General features: G+C 38.7%; 1 protein-coding gene across 1 annotated transcript; it reads left to right on the forward strand.

The window, feature by feature from the left end:
- The first annotated feature begins 4,981 nt into the window (after nt 1-4,981).
- On the forward strand, nt 4,982-6,653 carry olig2 (oligodendrocyte transcription factor 2). Its single transcript, XM_020713216.2, has 2 exons — nt 4,982-5,109; nt 5,375-6,653. The coding sequence occupies exon 2, from the start codon at nt 5,401-5,403 to the stop codon at nt 6,205-6,207; it is 807 nt and encodes a 268-aa protein (XP_020568875.2). The 5' UTR covers nt 4,982-5,109; nt 5,375-5,400; the 3' UTR covers nt 6,208-6,653.
- The last annotated feature ends 17,114 nt before the right edge of the window (nt 6,654-23,767 follow it).

Consider the following 23,767-nt stretch of genomic DNA (forward strand, 5'->3'; position numbering starts at 1 on the left):
CATTTTTCACTTTGTATCCAGAGTCTTGGCTTAAATTAAGAATTTTTGAAAAAAGTATTTTGGCAAAACAAGAAAGTATTTCTGGCGAAATTGCTTTTGAAAAAATTCATTCATCTTCTAAAGCGTTGGTTCCTTTTCGGGGTCACTGGGCTGCTGGAGCCTGTCCAGGCCACTTGTGGGCTAAGCATTGAAAATGAATAAACAAATAAAACATTGAAATGTTATTGTTGTTGTTGAACATAACGGTGCAAAAAACACAAATGGATCAGCTTCAAAACATACAATTAATGTGTTTGCATCAGTCAAAAACTGGAAGCATCACCCCTATAAGCTGTACTTCTTGAAGAATATGTGTTCAACCATGGATGCACTCTGGACTTAACCTGCCAGCTGGCTCTCTTTGGGCAGAGTACAGCTCAGACTACTCTCTCTTTCCCTAAAAGCAGGCATCTGGAAGTGCAGGCAGCGAATACAAGAGTGAATATATTCATCCCCATGCTGCTTTGTTAAGTCTTTGGACGTAAAGCTGGTGTACCCCCGTGCCCTCCCGGGTGACCCCAGAGGATCAGAGACCAGGTTGTCGAAACATTTGTAACATTTGGCCAAAGCAAATCTCAGGCTGCCTGTTGAATTGAAGCTCAAAAAAGAGGAGAAAAGAAATCCCCCTGGAACCCTCAAAACACTCCCTGTGCTGGACCGGGAACCCCTTCTTGTTGCTTATCCCTCACACACACACTCACACACACAGAGCAGCGAGGCTCAACCCCTCACAACCTCCAGCAAATCCCCTTTATCTTCCACCAGCCAGATGGGGCCACTGGAATAATAGCTAAAGCCCAATGAGTTCCATTCAATTTGTCATGCTGTCTAAAGGAGCTTGTAAGCTTCCCATTTGCAGTTATGTTATAGTAACCATGGGAGGCTCTGCAGTGTTAGGACTTAATTACCTTCTAATAGCTGCAGTGGAGATAAAGCCCCCAGCCAGCAGAACCAAACATCATCCAGCCCCGGAGAAAAACAGGCCTGCAGACTCTGGAAGCAGCCCGGATCCATATGCTTCATTGGGTGTTAGATTCCCTGCAGCTACACCTGTCAGCAGCCTCTGTCCCGCACATGTACCAAAGTAACACAGGTAAGGGTAAAGTTGTCACTCTGGTCAAACTTCTGAATACAGAAACAAGTGATCTGCAAATTGAAAAAGATTAGTTTCATTTTACTATTTTAGAACTTTTTTCCCCCCGACTTATTTGAATAAAATTTGGGAAAACTGCACTAAAAAAACTTTATTTTTAACTCAAATAATTCCTTAAAATATTACAAATCACTTAATATATGAAACTCTATTTATCTAACACTTAACCCTGCCCACTACATCAAAACATTAACAAAAAACTGAAATAGTTTGCAAATAAGATGTTTCTTAAACACCTTGATGAAACACACACGCACAAAATTACAGTATTCTATTTTATGGGATATAGATAGAATTAGTCATGATACGTTGGGTAATTTGATGAGTTCTTGTTCACAACTATGTTGTTAAAAGATGAAAAAATATTGACACGAGAAAAAAAAGACCTTATTTACCCACTGTCTCAAATATGATCCACACATTTGTATCATGGTGTAACTGTGTAGGAAATAATTAATTATCAACAAATCTTGCATTCCCTCCATATACTGAGCAGTCATTTAAAAAAAGGAACAGCAATAAATGAGTCATTCTCACCATACAGTTATAAAAAATAAGCAAACATTTTCCATCAAAGTATTTTTGAAGCACACAGTCATTTCAAAATGTGCAGAAAAAGAAAGACAGAAAGAAAGAAAAAGACAGAGATCTCAAAAATGCACAAATTAAATAGTTATACAAGATTAAATACAACACAGAGCTGACCAAACTGCTTTTGATTAAAACAAGTGACATAAAAACTAAAGACAAAAACACAGAACAATACATAAGTTCAAATAAAAAAAGTCTGATTTCGATTTGAGAGGCATTAATGGGTCTCCAAATATCCAAAAGTGCTCTGAAGCAGGTGTCAATCATCAGGAGGAAACTAGGGCATTGTCAGATCCACAAAGCTCTGACTGGTGAGTTTAAGCTTGACAGACAATTCACTCAAGAAGATAAACTGCTCTCCAACAATCAGGAAGTAAATCTACCTTTTATGTTGTTACATGATAGAAAAATACAACTTTTTCTCAAGAAAAATATTAAGTAGCAACATTTGACAGAAAATTACAGAAAAGATTCCTGTGCAAAGCTTTTCCTTCATTATATTTTCTTAAGAATTGCCAAAAGGTTTAAGATCTCCTCACAAAAAGTGGTGATTTGCTCTCCACTTCTTTTGGTGGCACTTAACTCTGCACTGAATACAGTTGGAAAGCTGCATGCAAATCTAAGAGGGAGACAATGTATACTGGAATAAACACAAAATCAGCAGCGGCATCTCACATTCTTCACTAGAATCTAACAAAAGTGAGAATTTTGCTTCATTTAGTTCCAAGATTTCACATAGAAAGGGATTGAAGGGGAGAGCCAGGACGTTATTCATGTCTTTCAGTTCATTTGGCTCAATCGGTCAGCCTCCCCTTATACTGAAAAAGAACGTTTCTCTAGTGTTTTTTCCCCCTCTTCTTCTTCTTCTTTTTTTAAGTTTATGTTTTTTTGTTCTTTTTCTGTTTTTATTCTGGAGGAAGATTAGCAGGATTAAGCATGCCTCACATATGTTCCTCCTCACCACAGGCTTACTGCCACCTAGTTTGGCTGAGAGAAACTGAGGTAAGGAGAAAGTGAAAGTTAAAGAAAAAACAAGGAATGTGGAAAACTTTTAATGTGAAATGTTATTAGACTATCGTTTTTCAAAGTTTAGTTAAAATTTTTTTGTTACTTGTTTAAAACTTTGCAACTATTTCTATTTTAAGCCATAAGAACCCAGAATCCTTTTTTCTTTAACGGAAAATTATGTGGGATATAGCACAGAACACACTTCTGATGTTTTTCTGTTACACTGATGACACCATGGGTCCTTATGGGTTTAAATCTAGTTTTCTTTTGTTTTTTGTTTTTTTTTTTTTACATACAACTAAGGAAGAACTTATCTGACCAAAAACAAGCTAGAACTCAGAACTTGATTTAGTAAAGTTTTATTTTTTGCTTAAAAAAAACAACCATCTGCTGGAACGACTCATTTCATTGCTTTGTAATTAAAAATTCCATGATTAGGTTATTTAGAAAACAAGAAATGGGAAACACATTCTATATATATGTGTGTATTTACAAGTTATCCCCAATTGGTTTCTGTATTTTCTTGCATATTTTAAGTTTTGGACTTTTACTAGAGCTGAACTTAAAAACAAAATGTCATCTTCCTTATTCATATTTTTGTCATAACCTTAATCCCATTTTACAGACTGTAAAAGATAGAGCATGGGCCTAGATATGTGTTTATTTAAGTCATTATAAAAGAGAAAACAGTTAAAAATAATTTATTCCACCTGTAGTGACCTTGACTGGAAAGAAACCTTGAAAAAGAAAAATGACCGGAAGAAGGGAAAAAGTGTGTGTGTGTGTTGGGGGGAGGGGGGGTAATTTTTGACCGAAGGGTGACGTTTCAGCATTCCAATATTTTCTTCAGTCAACTCTTTCAAATCATTGCGCTGGCTGCGAGGCTCAAAATGACCCGTAACCATGACAACGCCACCAAACCTTAAATACAGAAAAAAAGATCGCATCTTATTTTCGAATGAACGGTCAAAAATAAGAGAATGTATTTGATACCCAACACTTTTTTTATTTTATTTTATTGGTTAACATTGGCAACATTTTTATTTCAGTGATTATTCATACTTTTAAATCTTGACACCTTTAGGCCTATATGGGCTAGACTTGTATTATGTTTATTTTTGTTTGTGTTCTTTTTTTGTTAACAAATAAATGGGGCAAGAGTAAAAGTTGTCTTTCCCTTATTTTTTTTAACTAGACATGAAAAAATATAGATTTAATGTTTTATATTGATTAAAAATATTTGTATTTTATATTTAAATGTGTTATAATTAAATAAATTCTGTGTTAGTCAAACATTGTATATTCTTAATGCTGATTGGTTCACACTTAAAGTCTGCATTGGCCAAAACATGTCGAGGCAATTAGAGCTGATTGGGTCCGACTGCACAATAGGCTACCTGTCACATTGTGGGACAATGGCGCCGTCAAATCCGTTTATGTTGGGGAGGGAATGACCAGCTCGGGCCCTTCTGTCAGTCAGGGCCTGTCTGAGCGCCAGCAGCATACAGCAGCAGCAGCAGCAGGCCACGCCGCGCGCGCGCAGATCTCTCACGGCGTACTAATTGAAACCCTGCAGATCATAACCGTTAAAGACAATTTTATACACTTCATTAAGTGACGTTTCAAAATGTACTTCCATGGCAGCTGCTGGCCGACGGTGGGGGTGGGGGGGTGTAAAAAAACGGAAAATGCCGCATTATCCTGCGCACATGCCGACTGGAAGCGCTTCTTTTGAAGGGAGGCCACATTTGCAAGAAAATTGACAAAAAAATTGGATTTAAACCAGTACAGTAAAAAAAAAAAAAGAAAAAAACAACTTTAATGGTTTTTTAAAACAAAGTTTCTACGCCAAATGAAATGTTTTTATTAAAATGGATAAATAACAACAACTCTTTATCTAAGGTCTAAAATATTATTTTCAATAATTATAATAATCATAATGAAAGCATGACGTTTCTTTAATGAAATTAATCCACGCTCGGGCCAACGTCTCCCACAAGAAGGAGCCATATGTGGGAGGGAGTGTGTCTGATTTCACTTAATTGTAATGCTGTGTGTTGGTCATTACATCAGGTTGGATGGACACCCTCCCTCACCCCCCACCCCCACCCCCTCCAGTTCCCGGCTGCTGATTGGTCGCGGGGAGACAGCCGGGACAGAGTCTGCGTTGTCCTGGTGACCCGGTCTCTGCAGTCCCCATCCCTCTATAAAAGCGCGCGGTCGCTCCCGGGCGTGCCAAATGGACTGTCACATGCGATTTGGAGTAACAAGTGGATTTGACTTTGAAGGTTTTCTCATCTGCGCGCGTCGGAAGCTTGGTAGGTGTTTAATTTTTGTTAATAAAAGTTAACTTTGACGTAAATGTCACCAGTTTATTTTATTTATTTATTTAATTTTTGTTAAAGTGCAACAAATGACTTGTTTATAAAATTATTTGACTTTAAAAAAAGGCAAGGAAAGTGTTTTTTTGGTGTATCACTTAGTAATTTGTTTTTTTTTTTTGTGCACAAACCTGCTTTGGCTTAATAATTTCTTAACTGAACATTCCTTTCCTTTTTAATTGTATTTTTTTTCATTTTTTAGAATCAGGGCATCCACACAAGTAAAAGATGGACTCGGATACAAGTCGTGTGTCAAGCAGACCGTCCTCTCCAGAGGTGGATGACATCTTTATTTCCACCCTGAAGAAGTCCGTGCATGGCTTTTCTGGCGCGGTGTCTTCCACACAGAGCGACTCTCCGTCGGAGATGCCCGGCCTGCGCGGCCTCTCCAGCGCTGACGAAGAGCTGGCCCTCCGGATGGCGGCAAAGAAAGACCGAAAACTCCTGTCAGAGAGCGAGCTCCAGTCCATCCGCCTCAAGATCAACAGCCGCGAGAGGAAAAGGATGCACGATCTGAACGTGGCCATGGACGGGCTGCGCGAGGTGATGCCATATGCGCACGGACCGTCCGTGCGCAAACTCTCCAAAATTGCCACTCTGCTGCTGGCGAGAAACTACATCCTGATGCTGAGCAACTCGCTGGAGGAGATGAAGCGGCTGGTGAGCGAAATCTACGGCAGCAGCGGGCATCACGGGGGCTTCCACCCGTCCGCGTGCGGGACAATGACGCACGCGGGGCCGGCGCACCCGGCCGCTTCCCACGCATCTCACCCAGCCGTGCACCACCCGCTCCTCCCGCCGGTTTCCACCACGTCCCTGTCCGCCCCCGGAATCTCCGCCGTCACGTCAGTCAGACCCCATCACGGACTTCTCAAAGCGCCCACAGCCGCTCCGGGGCCTCTGGGCAGCAGCTTCCAGCACTGGGGGGTCGGCACGGGGATGCCCTGTCCGTGCAGCATGTGCCAAGTGCCCCCTCCGCATGTGTCCAGCATGAGCAGTGTCGCCATGCCGAGGCTGGCCAGCGACTCCAAATGACTGAACACTTTCATGGAACTTTGCTGGGGATTTATCGAACTGTCCCTCATCTAAATACTTTAATTTATCCTTCTTCCCATCTGAACCTTTTAGAGCAAGTGACAACATCGCATCTCGCAGGGACTCTCAAATTCTAAAACATAATTAAGGTGTTTTATGATGATTAACCTTCATTGTAACGGACGTTTCTTTACAGATCTCAGAATTTTTTTTAATAGCTCACAAATTTGCTCCTTAGGCCTGTTTTTCTGGAAATGTTCACCGCTCTTTTGTGGACAAAATTGGTTGCAAAATGTGTGTAAATATGTAGATTTATCATTCAGTTCAAATAGATGTTATATATTGTCGTGTTCAGGTGTGAAAGGACCCCTGCATTTCTTCCATGTAGCACGCTTTAGTCATTCCGGTTTTTTAAATGTTTTTTTTTTTAAATATTGCCTTTCTCATAAAAATCAACAAATCACTTTGTTTATTTTTTTGAATCAAAAAACAAATTCAAGATGATATTTATTTACTTTTGAGAAAGTCCAGATGAGTTTGTGGTTATGTTTGGGGTTTGAAATGTAAAATAAAGATTATTAATTGACATTAAGAAACAAACTTGGTGGGTTTTTTTTTGTGTGCTGGAGCATTTATTTTGAAAATCAAGACAACTTAAAATGAGTGTTAACGCCAATGAATACCAGCAGATCCACAACTTGACACAAGTTTTCAGCTTTAGGGTCACTTATCTTTTTTTCCACCATAAATTTTCTTCATTTTGGTTTAGCCACAGCTCACACAGACACGTTTTAGCAATACCCAAAAACAAAACCGGTATATTTTTTGTTTTTTATTTCTGACACAAGCCCTTCATTCAAATATTTTCACGCATCAATCAGCTCTTTCCCATTTAATTTGTTTGTGAGCTGTGAGTTTCATGTACTCTTTTTTTAACCACACTATATCATAGAGATGGCGCGGGCTGCTAAAGGCCGCTGCACAACAGGAGAAAGCAGCAGCTGCACAGCAGATTGTTCATGCTGTCGCAATATTTTCCCAAAGTCCTTAGAAGCTGAAATGATAAGAACTAAATCTCTGAATATTCATGTGTGCTTTTGTTTATACATCTCATTACTGGATCTGAATTATTCAGAGTGTTTTGGTGTTTTGTAGGACATCTCCAAGAGGAGGAGGTCATTGACTGCAAACTTTTCTGGAGCGTTAAATATTAAAAGAAGCGGTTATTTTGTTTTGTTTTAAGGGTTTTGACAGCAGATTGAGGACTTTACATATGTGGGTGTAGAAAAATTCTGTTTTTGAAATTGAAGTAAAAATAGTCATTTGGCAACCAAATAGGATCAGGAATAGCAGGTCCACCAATAATAGAAACTAAAAAACACCATAAATTACATATTTGAAACAAAATCTGAACTATACTGGAATTTATTTTTGTTTTTTGGTCAAATTTTTGTCAACTTTTGGCTCAGTGCAGTTGTTTAGGGCTGGAAAAAAGATAAAAAACACATACATTTCTTGAATTTATGACCAAGTTAAATAGTATCATCAAAATGGATTTTTAACGGCATCTTTTGGAGATATGTCACTTTCATTTTATATAATTAAGCCACAGAGGAATTAAGTAAAGAGTTATATGGACAATAAAACGGTCAAAGATTGTTACATTCTCCACAACCATTCTCATCAAAGCACTGGAAGAATCATCTAGGCAAACAGTTTATAAGACCATATTAAAAATAAAAGTAGACTGTTATCTTTAAAAAAAATCAAAATGTAGTTTTAATTAAATTCCAAAAAAGTTAATCAAAACGTCAACATTGTTAATAAAAAAACAGATGATTATGAATGTGTTTAAATAATTTAACTTAGCCTTCAAAACAATCCTAGAGTTTCTTCCTGTGTTACTTAAGGAATCATGGTTGAATATTGAGGCCACTCTGCCAATTCCAGTGATAAAAGTAGTAATGGTGAACCTGTGGCTGCTGCACAGGTTAGTGCCCACGCCTCAGAGAGAGAAGGTTCAAATCCCAGCTGCGTCCTTTCATGCACAATCTCCCTGCACATGCGTGGGTTTTCTCCAGGCACTGCAAAAACATGCTTCACAGGTTAATTGGTGTCTCTTAATTGCCCCTCTAGGTGTGAGTCTAAGTGTGTGGCTAGGCAACAGACTGGCAACCAGAGTGTACCCCACCCTCACCCAACAGTAGCTGCGTTGGCTCCAGCAACCTTGTGACCCCAAAAGAGATTCAGCAGGTTCAGAAAATGGATGAATGGTGATGAAATCTTGGTTCTGACTGCATTTAAAGGCTGAATAATTAAGAAATCACATGGAAATCTGATGAGCTATACTAAATCATTTCTTATATTGACACAACGTTTTATTTGAGATATCAAAGTAAAACCAACAAAAACTGACGACTTAACTTCAAAAATGTAAAAAACATTATTTTTAAGTTAAACGGTCTCTTCCTTTGCATTTTATGTTAAATTTAAAGATAATAACTTTTTTTACTCAAATCCTGCTTATGACCTTTTCTGCAGCATTGTACCTCCACTCTGCAGATAATATTATAAAACTAACTATGAGTATTTATTTTTCTTTCTGAAACTAGTTTAACTAGATCTTGCAATATTCCTTTATGGTTCAGCGCATTCTTTACAATAAATACATGTTTGTTTGTTTTTGATTACTTGGTGCCAAAAAGGCAAAACAGCCAAAAATAATAACCCAACAGCAGAATAACTCAAAAAATCGTGCGATCCTTCATTTTAATGTTTCAATGATTGAACCAGTTTCCACAGATGTGCGTGCAGAAGACAGGGTTAGATGGAGAAAGCTGATGCGCTGTGGCAATCCCTGAAGGGAAAAGCTGAATGGAAAAGAAGAAGAACGAGTAACCAAAGATGAGAGATCCAAAACTGCAAATTTTGTTTGTCATTTATTATATTTTGACCATTTAAATCTGCACAAAACTGTGCATAAATCACATCTGAGGACACTTTTTTCACACTTTTTTATCCTACTTGGAGTTTACATGCCGCCTTCTCGCTACCTCATCATGTCTTCTGGTCTGACTGCTCTGAATTTAAACAGGAGCAGCATCTTTTCAGTGTTTCATATTATTTGTTCATTCACTGCCCTTTCACTGGATTTGAATAAACAGCTCCTTCTCCGCTGTTGGTGGCAGGCTGATTTATCCACCGGCACTGAGAGTCTGAGCAAGATTCTGTGACACTTTTAAATATTCATAACTTTGGACAGAAGGGGAGCCATCAGTCCTACACTGTTGTAACTGGATTTAAACCTCAGTGAAAACACTGCGCAGATGTACAGCCTTTCTGCTCCGCGCATCGTGTTGTGTTAGCTGAAGGGATTAAACACTGGTGGGATGCATCAAAGGTGGCGGGATAACAGAAAGAGAAACAGAGTCTATGATGTAGAGAAGGAAGAATAAGAGGGAAGATAAACAAACAGATGCTGTCAGGGACAAAAGCAGGATTTAACTCTTACAAGGGAAAAGATGGAGCTTTAAGGTGAACATGAGATCTCGGAGGTCACTCTTTCCCATGGGCTAAAGTTTACTCTGTTTCATTTGTGTGCCCTGAACCAGTTTTAAAACCACGATGAACTCGGATATAGACGAAACCAGAACTGCATTGAGAATCTGGGAAAATACATCATCGCTAAATGAATTGCGGACTCAAATTCTTCCAACATGTTTGATGTTAGCCGTTAAGAGAAAACGAAGGAGATGCAGGACTGGGTTCAAAATCCTTGCAAAACTACAACATAACAAAATGATCAAATAATTAACCTTCTGTAAATAAAGTTCATTGAAAGATCCTAAATATGTACAGTACAGACCAAAATTTGGACACACCTTCTCATTGAAAGAGTTGTCTTTATTTTACATGACAATGAAAATTGTAAATTCACACGGAAGGCATCAAAACTATGAATTAACGCATGTGGAATTATATATATAACAAAAAAGTGTGAAACAACCAAAAAGATGTCATATTGTAGGTTCTTCATGGTAGCCACCTTTTGCTTTGATTACTGCTTTGCACACTCTTGGCATTCTGTTGATGAGCTTCAAGAGGAAGTCACCTGAAATGTTTTTCACTTCACAGGTGTGTCCTGTCAGGTTTAATAAGTGGGATTTCTTGCCTTATAAATGTGGTTGGGACCATCAGTTGTGTTGTGCAGAAGTCAGGTGGATACACAGCTGATAGTCCTACTGAATAGACTGTTAGAATTTGGATTATGGCAAGAAAAAAAGCAGCTAAATACAGAAAAACGAGTGGCCATCATTACTTTAAGAAATGAAGGTCAGTAAGTCCGAAAAATTGGGAAAACTTTGAAAGTGTCCCCAAGTTCAGTCACAAAAACCATCAAGCGCTACAAAGAAACTGGCTCACATGCGGACCGCCCCAGGAAAGGAAGACCAAGAGTCACCTCTGCTGTGGAAGATAGGTTCATCCGAGTCAGCAGCCTCAGAAATGGCAGGTTAACAGCAGCTCAGATTAGAGAGCAGGTCAATGGCACACAGAGTTCTAGCAGCAGACACATCTCTACAATAACTGTTCAAAGGAGATTGTTGGAATCAGGCCTTCATGGTAGAATATCTGGAAGGAAACCACTGCTAAAGAAAGGCAACAAGCAGAAGAGACTTGTTTGGGCTAAAGAACACAAGGAATGGACATCAGACCAGTGGAAATCTGTGCTTTGGTCTGATGAGTCTAAATCTGAGATTTTTGGTTCCAACCACCGTGTCTTTGTGCGACGCAGAAAAGGTAAACAGATGGACTCTACATGCCTGGTTCCCACCGTGAAGCATGGAGGAGGAGGTGTGATGGTGTGGGGTGCTTTGCTGGTGACACTGTTGGGAATTTATACCAAATTGAAGGCATACTGAACCAGCATGGCTACCACAGCATCTTGCATTGAGTTGGATCATCATTTATTTTTCAACAGGACAATGACTCCAAACATACCTCCAGGCTGTGTAAGGGCTATTTGACCAAGAAGGAGAGTGATGGGGTGCTGCGCCAGATGACCTGGCCTCCACAGTCCCCGCACCTGAACCCAATCGAGATGGTTTGGGGTGAGCTGGACCGCAGAGTGAAGGCAAAAGGGCCACCAAGTGCTAAGCATCTCTGGGAACTCCTTCAAGACTGTTGGAAGACCATTTCAGGTGACTACCTCTTGAAGCTCATCAAGAGAATGCCAAGAGTGTGCAAAGCAGTAATCAAAGCAAAAGGTGGCTACTACGAAGAACCTACAATATGACACATTTTCAGTTGTTTCACACTTTTTTGTTGTTTATATAACTCCACATGTGTTCATTCATAGTTTTGATGCCTTCAGTGTGACTCTACAATTTTCATAGTCATGAAAATAAAGAAAACTCTTTGAATGAGCTGGTGTGTCCAAACCTTTGGTCTGTACTGTATGTGGAAAAAGCAGCTTTCCTTTTGTTGTTCAAACGTTTATTTTATGGTTAAAAAATAGTTAGCATCAGACCTAGAACCCCCTGTTGTAAAAGTAAAATGTGTCCAACACGAGAGGCCTTCAGCTCCTATCTGTATGATCAGCTGTTGAACAGGACACGTTAAAAAAACAAACAAAGTCAGAGTTTGTACTCTCAACACTTTGTGATCCGGTTTCAAGTTAAGAAAAGTTTACCAAATTAAAAAACCATCAAAGGTTAAAAACACCATTACAATATTAATATGTATCAGGGGTTAAACGTCCCTGTAATGTCATCTCAACTCCGGCAAGTTAGTAATGGGAGAAATGATAAAAACCTTGCTCTTGCTGCTTGTTAGATTCTTCAGAGCTCAACTTTTTGCAGCTTATCTGAGGTTTGCAATATTACATTCAATGACATTTCAAAGTACAAACTCTGAAAAAATACATGTTTGGTTTCCACTGTGCCGTTAAAAACAAAAGGCAAGTAAAACGCCCATCCACCCATGTGCTAACTATCCAGTAAAGTGGTGGAAGATTTATCATTTGAATTATTTAAAGTTCTTTGCCTTTTTACCTTGCAGAGAAATATTTAATACACTAGTGTTTATGTATTTAAAATATATAGATCTTGAAGAGCCAGTGGCTGAAAGAGCGATGATGGATTTTGCTGAAATATAAGGACAGAACCATCGGAAAACTTTTGTAAATTAACTAAACACATCAACATACATTTGAGTAAACTAAAACTAAAACAATAATTTCAGTAAAGTTCTCTTTTTTTTAATTAATTCATAGTCCAACCCTTTCATACATGGAAAGGCTGTTTATATTTATTGCTACTTGCTGGATGTTCTTAATTTCTGACTCATGGCATCTGCATCATGTCAACTGATGAATTGTAGTAGTTCCTTTAGGTTTATACTATGAAGCAGAATCGGTCTTATCAATCTCAACACTAGTTTCCATTAAAAAAATAAATAACAGAACTATAGCTTCAGTGAATGCAGAAAAAAGATGTGGCGCTGCCAAAACAAAAGTATTTTAATTTGGAACAAACTTTAGTTGAAATGTGATCACCCAAAATGCGTGAAGGAGGTATGGAATTCATTTGGAATTATAATCACATGCTCAATGAAAAAGCATCAGAGACATTTTTCTTTTGGACAATTCTTGAACATTTGCTTTAATTCTTGACTAGCAAACAAACTACCTGATTTTTAACGCTTCTGTGAATTCCACAGTAGGATGTTTGGCATCAAACACAACAGCATCTCAAGATGACTTCAAGAAAACAGGAATAAATCAAAATTTTGACGAAAAGAAGAAAGAGAAGAAGAAAAAAGAAGTATGATACAACAGAAAAGGATGATTTCTAAGTCGCTTGTTTCATCGCGCAGAACATAAAGAACATAAAGCTGAATCTAATGAAAGAACAAAGTATGAGAAGCAGGGAACGCCAGACGCACACTTTAAAGCTTTAAAATGGAAGAAATCACATGCTTTTATCAAATTCAACAACCAGGATTAATGCTTAATCGGTCATTCAAAAGAAAATTACAGTCCAGGCTCAATTAAACAGTCCAAAAAGCCTCTTTAGGTCACATTCATTCTGAAAATGTTTCGATGAAAATGCAAAAAGAAGACATGACTTTATGAATTTCAAAAATCACAAAGTTGCTTTTTTTGATCAAAGTGTACACATTTGTGCATTCCAGAGGTGAAAATGAACTTATAAAGATTCCCAACAATATCAAGAGATCTATGCAGTTTAATGCTCCAAAAGTCGTGGGTGGTGCTTCAGAGCATGTTTGTTTGATAATCATCGAAGAGCAGCAGATGAACTCTTCGATTAGGTGGATCGTTGCAATTTGCAAAGGCCCAAAGGGACAAAAAACAGAGGGGAAAAGAGAGCAAGAAAAAAGGAAACAAGAGAGCAGAAGATCCATTGACTGTGTTTTCTTGTGGTTGAAGAATTGTCCTTGGTGGCTTTGAAAAGGAGGGATAATCCTGTCAAGTAAGCAGACCTTTGGATATTCATGACCGACCGAGCGCCTCGGCGAACTGAAGGAGGACACAGTCAGGATGGGATTAAACATCAAAGTGACTGTGAGGAGCGCAGGATTGGGACATGAATCATCAACCACAGAACCGCAAAGGTCTCAAAGGGGTGCCATGGGACCAGCGGGGACCAGTTGTCGGCTGTGTAGGCAGCCCTTTGAACGACTCCAGGAAGAGGAGCTCCAAGCCTCAGTCAAAAGAATGACGTGGTGGGGTGCACACCTGTCACCATGGGGAAATACGATTGCGAAACATAGTATAGACGAATAGTTTGCATTTCTATCAGCTTTCCAGTCATCTTTTGATCTATTTTAAAATCATTCCTGGTGGTTTTTAAACAATGCAGTTTTTAGCAAAAATCTAAAACCCTTGCCGTTTTTTAGGACATAGTTCCTGCAGAGCGGCAGTGGTTTATTTGAATTTTGCCTCTGAGTTGTGGGCTGGAATCTTGGTGCGGAGTAACCCCGCTCCCCTTCCCCTCCCCGTTATGCTGAGGGCTCAGAGCATGGAGTTTGTGGCCCGCTGGGCACATTTTCTGCATCACAAATAGGCTCTTTTTCAAACAGCATTTTTTTTGTCTTTTCTTGATTTACAACGATTTGAAAAAAGATGCAATCTTAAGCTAAATTTATTTTATATATGTCCTCCACTATGGAAAAATTGTCACAAGAGCGTGTTAAAAAACACCAAAAAAGTATCACAGGAAGTCCTGCAGCTCACAGTTAAAATGATTGCTTAAATTCAATTAACTGCAAGTTTTCTCAAAAGTTTTACTTAAAGGAGAAGCTACTTAATCCATACAAAGAGGTAACTTAAGAAAGACCATATCATTGAAGCTATATTAATTATTTGTTCATAGAAATTCAGTACACTAGAAGCAGAAAGTTTGTACTAGGGAATTATTAAATGTAAAAGAGACAAACGAGAGGTGTGGTCATGTGACCCATTGGTTTAAATTAGACTGGTTTGGAGCTTTAGTTTATTTAGTTCTATGACTGCTTGATGCCACTGACCCCAAGTCACATAGTTCTCTAAGAGCCAGTGACTTCAGTTTTAAAGTTTACTTCCAACAACAGAAAGAAAAAGAAAAAAAAATTGGAAACCAGGCTGAAAGGTTTCCTATCTAACATGTTGGAAGGTGGTGTTTAGGTGGTGAAAGATTTCATTCTTTCTTTACTATTGGGTGGACTTTTTTTCCGATCTGTAGCTAAAGACAAGAAAGAAAAAATCAGGCACACGAAGCATTCCAGGGGGGTATTCCAGAAAGAATGCATAAACTACCCTGACTTTAACCCTGAATTCTGGCTGAAATCCACCTGAACTTGCTTACTCTGGGTACGTGGGTTCCGAAAGAACGGATTTTAATTAGTGTAATTACACTCGACTTGGTAACCCTGGGTTAATGCACGTGCACGGCAAGTACATAAAGACATTCTCAATAGATCGCCGATTTCCGGAATCACCATGGAAACACGTGAAGACAAAAAGAGAGCGCTATACTGCAGTAAGACGGAGTCCGAGATTTTAAAGATGTCGAATGAAGATTATACGTCCATCAAAAAAAAAACACGGTGACATCAGCAAAAGAAAGAGTTTCTGCTTGGAGAAAAAGAACGGACAAAGTAAACGCACGAGTTTCTGATCTTATTTCCATTTTCCTTGTGACGCATATATATATATATATATATATATATATATATATATATATATATATATATATATATATATATATATATATATATATATATATATATAAATAACTTATCCCACTTAAATTAATTCAATTGTTGGTAACAAATAATTGACTAAAATTTATTCAACCTAATTTCATACGTCTGTCCAACTCAATTGTTGTTTATACAACTCAACTTTACATATTTATCTAACTAAATGTCAAATTACTCCAATTCAATTACATTTTTTTTCTTAATTTATTGCAATTCTTGAACTCTCATATGTCTAAGTTTGAGGCTGCAGATATTCTAATTTTATAAAAACAAAATGAATGACACAACACAGATTGGCATCATGAACATATTATTTGTAAATTTTCTCTGACTTTAACATTACTGTGCTGAGCAGTAGGGCTTCTATATAAACTCATCGTCCTTCCCTCTCACTCGTGGTGCAGAAAGAATTAAACAAAACAGGACAAAATAACTCGGCAAAACACAGTAAAACAGCTAAACAACTAAACAAATTTGGTCAAAAACCCACACTTAAACCCAAATCCGTCCAGACAGGCACAGGGAATGGTATCCCACAATCCCTTGCGGTGCCGATCTAACAGCAGCACCAAAGTTACTCTTTCTTAATTTAATTAATTTGAATGTAAGTAAAATAACTGTCTGATAACTAATTGTTATTTTTAAGCTGACTTAGCTAAAAAAAAGATTTATCTTAACTGAAGCAAATCATTAAGTTAGATAAAGGAAAAATTTTACCTTAAACATCCCATACGTTGTTTTATCATGGTGGAATTAGTATTATCTGAGCTTTTTCATCCACTAAATCATCTTCAAATGGACACGCCATGCTGCTTCACCTCTCTGAAAACAAACTAACCTTCAACTAAACCTGCTCCAGACCAGGTTATGTTCAGAGCATGAGTTGCTATGGCAACTTGACATTCCCTGAAACATACCTCAATTTTTGGAACCGAAAGCTGAGGTTATCCAGTTCCTTAGCCTCAAACTAACCGTGGTAACTAGCATAACCTGTTTTTCTGGGATACCCCCCTGGAAAACCTTACCTGGGGGGTATTCCAGAAAGCAGGTTATGCTAGCTCTCACGATAAGTTTGAGGCTAAGGAAGTTGATAACCTCAGCTTTCGGTTCCAGAAATGGAGGTATGTTTCAGGGTAGGTCAAGTTGCCATAGCAACTCATGCTCTGAACATAACCTGGTCCGGAGCAGGTTTAGTTGAAGCTTAGTTTGTTTACAGAGAGGTGAGGCAGTATGGAGTGTCCATTTGAAGATGATTTAGTGGATGAAGAAGCTCAGATAATACTTTTTCCACAGTGAGATGGTGATAAGACCACATAAGGATGTTGGAAAAATATTTTTTTACTTTGATCTAACTTAATTATTTGTTTAAGTTAAGATAAATCTTTTTTTTGTAAGTCAGTTTAAAAATTACACGTAGTTTTCAGACAGTTATTTTACTTTCATTCAAATTAATTCAATTAAGTAGGTGTAACTTTGGTGCTGCTGTTAGATCGGCACCGCAAAGGATTCTGGGATATCATTCCCTTTGCCTGTCTGGACGAATTTGGGTTTAAGTGTGGGTTTTTGACCAAATGTGTTTAGTTGTTTAGCTGTTTTACTGTGTTTTACCATGTTTTGCCGAGTTATTTTGCCCTACTGAGCTTACGTTTCTGCACCATGAGTGAGAGTGAAGGAGAGGATGATGAGGTTATATACCACCCCTACGAGCTTTTGATGTAATGATAATAACGGTAAATTCCTACTTGAGATTTTGCACTCCGTGCATTTTTCTCCCCGTCTTTTTTATTGTTATAAAAATGAGAATATCTGCCGGCTCAAACTTAGACATTTGAGAGTTCAAGAAATATAATTAATTAAGATGGAAAAAAGATTAATTGAATTCTAGTAATGTGACATTTAGTTAAATAAATATGTAAATTTGAGTTGTATAAACAATTATTGAGTTTTATATACGTAAGAAATTAGGTTAAATAAATTTAACTCAAGGTTTAATAAATTTAACTCAATTGTTTGTTCCCAATAGAAGTAATTCAGTTAAATTGGCAAAATTGGATACGTTTTATATATATATATATATATATATATATATATATATATATATATATATATATATATATATATATATATATATATATATGGTAATTGGAGCACTCGGGGCAGTGACCCCCAAGCTGGAGGAGTGGCTACAACAGATACCTGGAAAGACCTCAGACCTCTCAGTCCAGAAAAGCGCAGTGCTAGGAACAGCTAAGATACTGCGCAGGACCCTCAAGCTCCCAGGCCTCTGGTAGAGGACCCGAGCTTGGAGGAGAAACCACCCGCGGAGGGTGAGAGGGGCGGATATATATATATATATATATATATATATATGCGTCACAAGGAAAATGGAAACAAGATCAGAAACTCGTGCGTTTACTTTGTCTGCTCTTTTTTTACACGCAGAAACTATTTTACTGATGATGCAGCCGTGTTACTTTTTTTATGGACGTATAATCTTCATACGCAGTCATTAAAATCTCAGACTCCGTCTCACTGAAGTACAGCGTTTTTTTTTCTCCACGCGTTTCCATGGTGACTCCGGAAATCGGCGATCCATTGAGAATGTCTTTATGTACCTGCTGTGCACGAGCATTAACCCAGGGTTACCAAGTCGAGCGTAATTACGCTAACTCATATCCGGTCTTTTGGAACCGACATACCCAGAGTAAGCAAGTTCAGGCGGATTTCAGCCAGAGTTCAGGCTCAAAGTCAGGCTAGTTTAAACATGCTTCCTGGAATACCCCCCTGCACTGTTCAGTACACAGATATTTATTTCTGAGTCACAAAGGCAGAAGTTTTGAAGTTTAAAGATCTCCTGGTTGATTTTTGGTCAGTGAATTGGATTGTTCAGAAAATGAACCGGACTATGATTTGTATCTTCAACCACAAATTCTGATATGAATCAAATTGTTGTTAAAAGAATCATTACACTTCCAGTCTTTTATATGAAAAAAAAAAATCAAATAATTTGGATCTATAAATTCAATGGAAAAAGTTAAAGGTCCAGTTTATATAAAAACTTTCCATTTATTGCCACAGGGAAGATGTCTTGTTTAAAAAAACATTTTAGAAAATCAGAGAAATAATTTTTTTTATTTTTGAAGCGGTTTGAAAACTAGGTGTTGCTACGTGTCCATGTGTCTGTATGGATTGGACTCCAGTGTCTTCTTAAATTAAGCTGGCTGGCAGATTACCTCAGGGACGAGCCTACATCCTCAAATTCTTTATTGATTTTATCTACACAGCTCCTTAAAGAGTCTTATCGTTTTATTATTACTTTGCTGAAGGGGACTGTCCGTCTATGTTAAAAAACAGAGATTGCGCTGCGGCTTTGTGTTATGGATTGCCTCCTGTTTTGATTTCTGGGTTGTCTTTTGATATGTTCTGGGCAGGTTGGCTTTGACTTCTCCCAGATGGCCTGCCCCCTCATAGGTTGATGGTCACAGCTGCCTGGAATTAATTCATCAGGAGTCACTGTTTAAGAATGCGTCCACTCTGTTTTCACCAAAGTAACTGATGTACATTCTAGAGATCGATCTAGTATATTCTGAGTATCGCGCCAGTATTGTTTTTTTGCTCTTTGACGAATTTTCCCCCACACTGTGGTGGTTTTTGTTATCAAATTTTTGAACCTCTGGATTTGTTCAAGTTTCTCCTTTAACTCCTGGCTTTTCCTTTACCAACAAGCAGTAACTTCTTAGACTGGAACTCTATGTTCTTTGGCATGATCCAAATTACATCCTTGTCGTTGGCATCAGCTATGATGGTCTTCATTTTTTGTTTTTGTTTATAATACACTTTGTGAAATATGCAATAAAAAGTCAAAGGAGGTTAGTTTTTCTCTGCAAGTCAGTCAACAGCAAGCGCGGTCCCCATCACATACACACCCCCACTCCGCAACACAAGCAAATAAATAAACGGCTTCTAGCTTGTTCCAGAGCAACGGTGTCCAGCTTGATTAGTTACAGTTTGCGTCCTGACCGGGACGGGACTGGGAAAAACAGCGGTTTCCGACTATGGTCTGAAGCCTGAGGCTGAAAGGTAACACGCTGACAGCAAAATCAGCGCACAAAAGCACTTTAATAAGTCATGTGATCTCAGTTGGTGATGTCCTGAGTTGATGTCACTGACGTACGACTCGCATTTACTGGGGAATATCCGATATGTCTGCTTACATGGCACACGCAAATGCACGTATCCGATTTGTTTCCGATTTATTTCCACATATGAATGAGGCCTGTATCCGATCTGAGAAAATCGGAATCCATGCGCTTTTTTCCTGCTTACACGTTCACCGATCATATCCGATTTGTGCCACATGAGAGGAAAAAATCGGAATTGGGTCACTTGAACCATGCAGTGTAAATGCGGCCTTAGACTCTGATTAGGGGGGTTATTGGATTTTTGTGATGGGCATGTTTCTTTATGTATTATGTATTTCGTCTTTCAGTGTCATATAAGCCCGTGTGGGCTGGGCACATTAGTGCATGACACTTAAATAAAATCAATCAATCAATCAATCAAACTCTTGTCTACCACCCACAGTTGGAGGAGGCTTGGTCCAAATCTCGCAAATATTGCTCTAAATTTTTCTTTCACATCTATATTCTTACATATGAAAGACTTAGTATCATATAATTCTGTAATCAAGATCAAGATTCTTCCATGAATTTGAATGGGACGTCATCCATACATCACTACCAAATTCGTGTCCTTGATTGGTCAAAGTTTGTCCTGGTTTAACTTGCAGTGCACATTCAATGGACGCAGTGGTTCTCTATGTCGAGTCTGACAAAAGTCTTACAAATGTGCATGGCGATGAGTGAAAGTGAGTTTTGAACGTGGAAGCTCAAAATGCGCATTTGTGTAAACTTTTTATTAGAAGTGGTCACTTAAACTTCCAGTTCATACGAAATTGGAATAATCAAACCAAAAAAAAAAAAAAAAGAAGCACACAAAAAACATACATTATTCACTTTAAACGTTTTTATTCATAAACTAAATGATTTAAATAGTCTTTGAAGAGATATCATGAAAATGGATGTTGATGAACAGCATCCATCTTCCTGGGAATAACCTCAGAGCGTCACAGACAAAACTGTGAATTTCTTTGTGTTGATGTGGATTTGTGTATTTCTAGGTTCACAGCAGTCATGACACCATCAGATGCACCAATAAGTACAGCCCTAATTTGTCAAGTTACTGGAGCCTGCTATCGTGTTGCACTGCAACATATGTTAGCTCTCTGAGTTGTCGCTTCCCCGGGGTCCCATGTTTCATAAATCAAATTAGCACCACACTCACAGTGGGTGTCAACTGATCTACAAGTAAAATGAAGAGAAATCATTTCCACACAAAAAAGTGTCACAATACACTAAGTAGCAGCGCAGCTCGGGAACCGGTCTGATCATGGCACAGGCTAAACAGAAAGAAAAAGGTGCACTGCTTCAGTCTGATCTTTTTGGGGCCTTGTTGGGGACTTTAAAGCGCTGAGAGTGTGTGGAGAGCTGGAGCACAGTAGGAGGTAAATGAGCTGAGGAGAAAGAGGTTGTAAGGCGAAGAGGAGCCCTATAGTGAGAAGATGGGGTGGAGGCATTGTGCGCATGTTTGTGTGTTCAGAACAGGGTGCAGGCTGACAGATGTGCCCATCAATGCCTGAAAGAATCATCTTACATGTGTGCATCCATCTGCCTGCTTTGTTTACCCGGATTTTCTCAAAAACAGATTATGTTAACACTTTCAGCGCTGTCATAGAGAAAAATGTTGGTTAAATATAGAAAAGGCTGTTAAAAGCATGAGCTAGTGAGCCAACAAGTCTAGTTTTTTCCTTTTCTGTGGATTTAAGCACAGAAAACACAAATAATAAAAGTTCTTTATGCCTTTTTTTTTTAAAGAAGATTTTCCTTGGACTCTGGTCAGCTGGAAGACGTGATCCATGCACCATGTTCTGGTGGTATTCTTGGTGTCCCAGCTGGTTGAGCGTATCAAAAGAGAGGCACCCAGGGACCATTCCACACTTCCAATCCATGAATTCAAACTATCCAAAGGACTGTCTCAAATTTCCTATTAAGATGATTTTTTTAACCTATACCTACATGTATTTAATTAAAAGCAAGCACTATCAGCATTTATGTGCATTTTTCATTTTTATTTTGTCTCATTTCAGAGCTGTGCACCCCCATCCATCCTGCTGCTGTAAGCTTTCGTTCAAAACTGACTTCATTTTCACCGCACCGCCCTACATAAAGATAAGAATACCGTCTAAAAAAATCCAACCTTGACCTTGCTCCAGAACTAAAACCCCAAAAAGAAACATCTTAACCCCCACCCCAACTTTTAAACTGTCGCGGCCCTCTCCCTCAATCATTGGGTGCAAAGAAAAAACAGCTCTGTGTTTGACTGTGGACGAGGATTCCCGTGGAAGCTCTGTTTCTGTGAATCCATCACTGTCATGCTTATGCAGGATGGGGAGGTTAAAGATACTTCGTGGGGTGAAGCGTTAACTAACACCCTCATATTAGCAGACACCCAGCAAATCCCTGGTGGAATCGTTACAGGGCAGAACATCTGCTGTAACAATGGATAAGCACTGGATCCGGTGGTGGTTGGGGTCATTTTAAGTGACCACACTGAGAAGTTTAAGTACCTGATGTAAGAAAAAAGATGAATCTCCTTATATTTATATTAAAACAAGAGGTCCTCCAGTGTTTAGAAAAAAAACCTGACCAACCGAAGGTGTCACTGATGCTTTGAGTGACATGAAATATGGACGTGGCAAATGTCCATCTGTATTTAAACAGCCATGACCAACTGAGCGTGTGCAGCCATTGAAAGTGAAGCATTTAGGCTCTCTTTCACAAAAGGCCCAAAGGCTAAAACCTTACACCCCTCCCACTGTCATTATCACTGCCACACTATGATCAGCTCCAAATGCCGACTATCCCAGGCCAGCGCTCACAAAGCATGCTGGGAGGGACAAAAGCAGACCTTCAGCCGATTGGTTCCACCTTATTAACAGCTTGTAATCTTCTCATGTCTTTGGCCGGGCTTCACAGAGCAGGAGTTGGTGCGAATAGACGAGCGTGTCCTCCGTCTTTGCTTTGATGCAGAGCAGCTTTTTCCCTCTGAAAAGTCCCACTCTGTTAGATGTTCATTGTTGCCTTTGCACCTGTTTAACACATTGAGAAAATCAGTCACTGGCAACTGTTAATTTCTCATTACACTCTCTTCGCACGTTATAAACAGAGGACTGCCTGGGATGTCAAAGCCTGCAGCAGCAGGTGCAGCTCCTCATGTGAAGTCGCTGCTGGCTGCTCTTTCAAAAATGTCAAAAATGAAGTTTGCTGCCAAAGAATAACAGGAAATATGTGCAAATCCCATTGCTGCTGATATTTGCTCTGTCCGTCAAGGTAAATCAGTTCTTTCTTGATTACTGTTACTGACACCAGGAGTGACGTCAAAGACAACAAAATAGATTTTCTGTTGAAAACAGAAGAAAATGGCATTGCACGATGCTTTTCTTTTGTCGTCTGTTTGCTTCTCTTTATTTACAGTTGCTTAACATAAAACCTTTTTTTCATATACCTGTAAAGTTGTCTTTTAGTAGTTTCTGCAGTCTTTAAACAATAAATGTTTACCCAACATTTAATAAGATCTTTCAATTCTCCACGTGTAGTCTTTCATAGTCATTACATTAAAATATATACAAATACAATTATCAGCCAATGTCTGAACTTTGATTCCCATCATTTTATAATGCAGAATAGTGGAAGCATCACTCTGTATTAACATGTTACTTAAATTCAGTCTGGACTCCTTAACTCAAATTCAATATCGTACTCTGCTAATTTGAACTAAATAAACTTACTTATTATAAACTGAAACAGCATAAAATCCTTATAAACTAGTGTTTAACATTTTGCCTGCGAGGTCTTACATGGTGCACGCTGACAGCAAAACACATTGCCTGCTAGGCACCACTCTGGGGAAAGACACGCCAAAATCACCGCCTAACGCGGCGGCAGTTCAGCCAGAAGTCTTTCAAGCTGCCATCCGCTCCGTACAGTTTCTTTACATTTTTCTTTTTCTTTCTAAAGCTTTCATACATAATATATACTGGAGATATCTGAAATCAAGGGGTCAAAAGAATGAATTTAAGCTACACCAACCTGTTGAAGACAGAAGAAAATGCCAACAGCAATGAACACACAATGCTATTCTTTTGTTGTCCAGATTGCGTCTGGTGCTCGTGCACAAACCC

Source organism: Oryzias latipes, chromosome 21, assembly GCF_002234675.1.
Source record: "Oryzias latipes chromosome 21, ASM223467v1".
Taxonomy (NCBI): Eukaryota; Metazoa; Chordata; class Actinopteri; order Beloniformes; family Adrianichthyidae; genus Oryzias; species Oryzias latipes.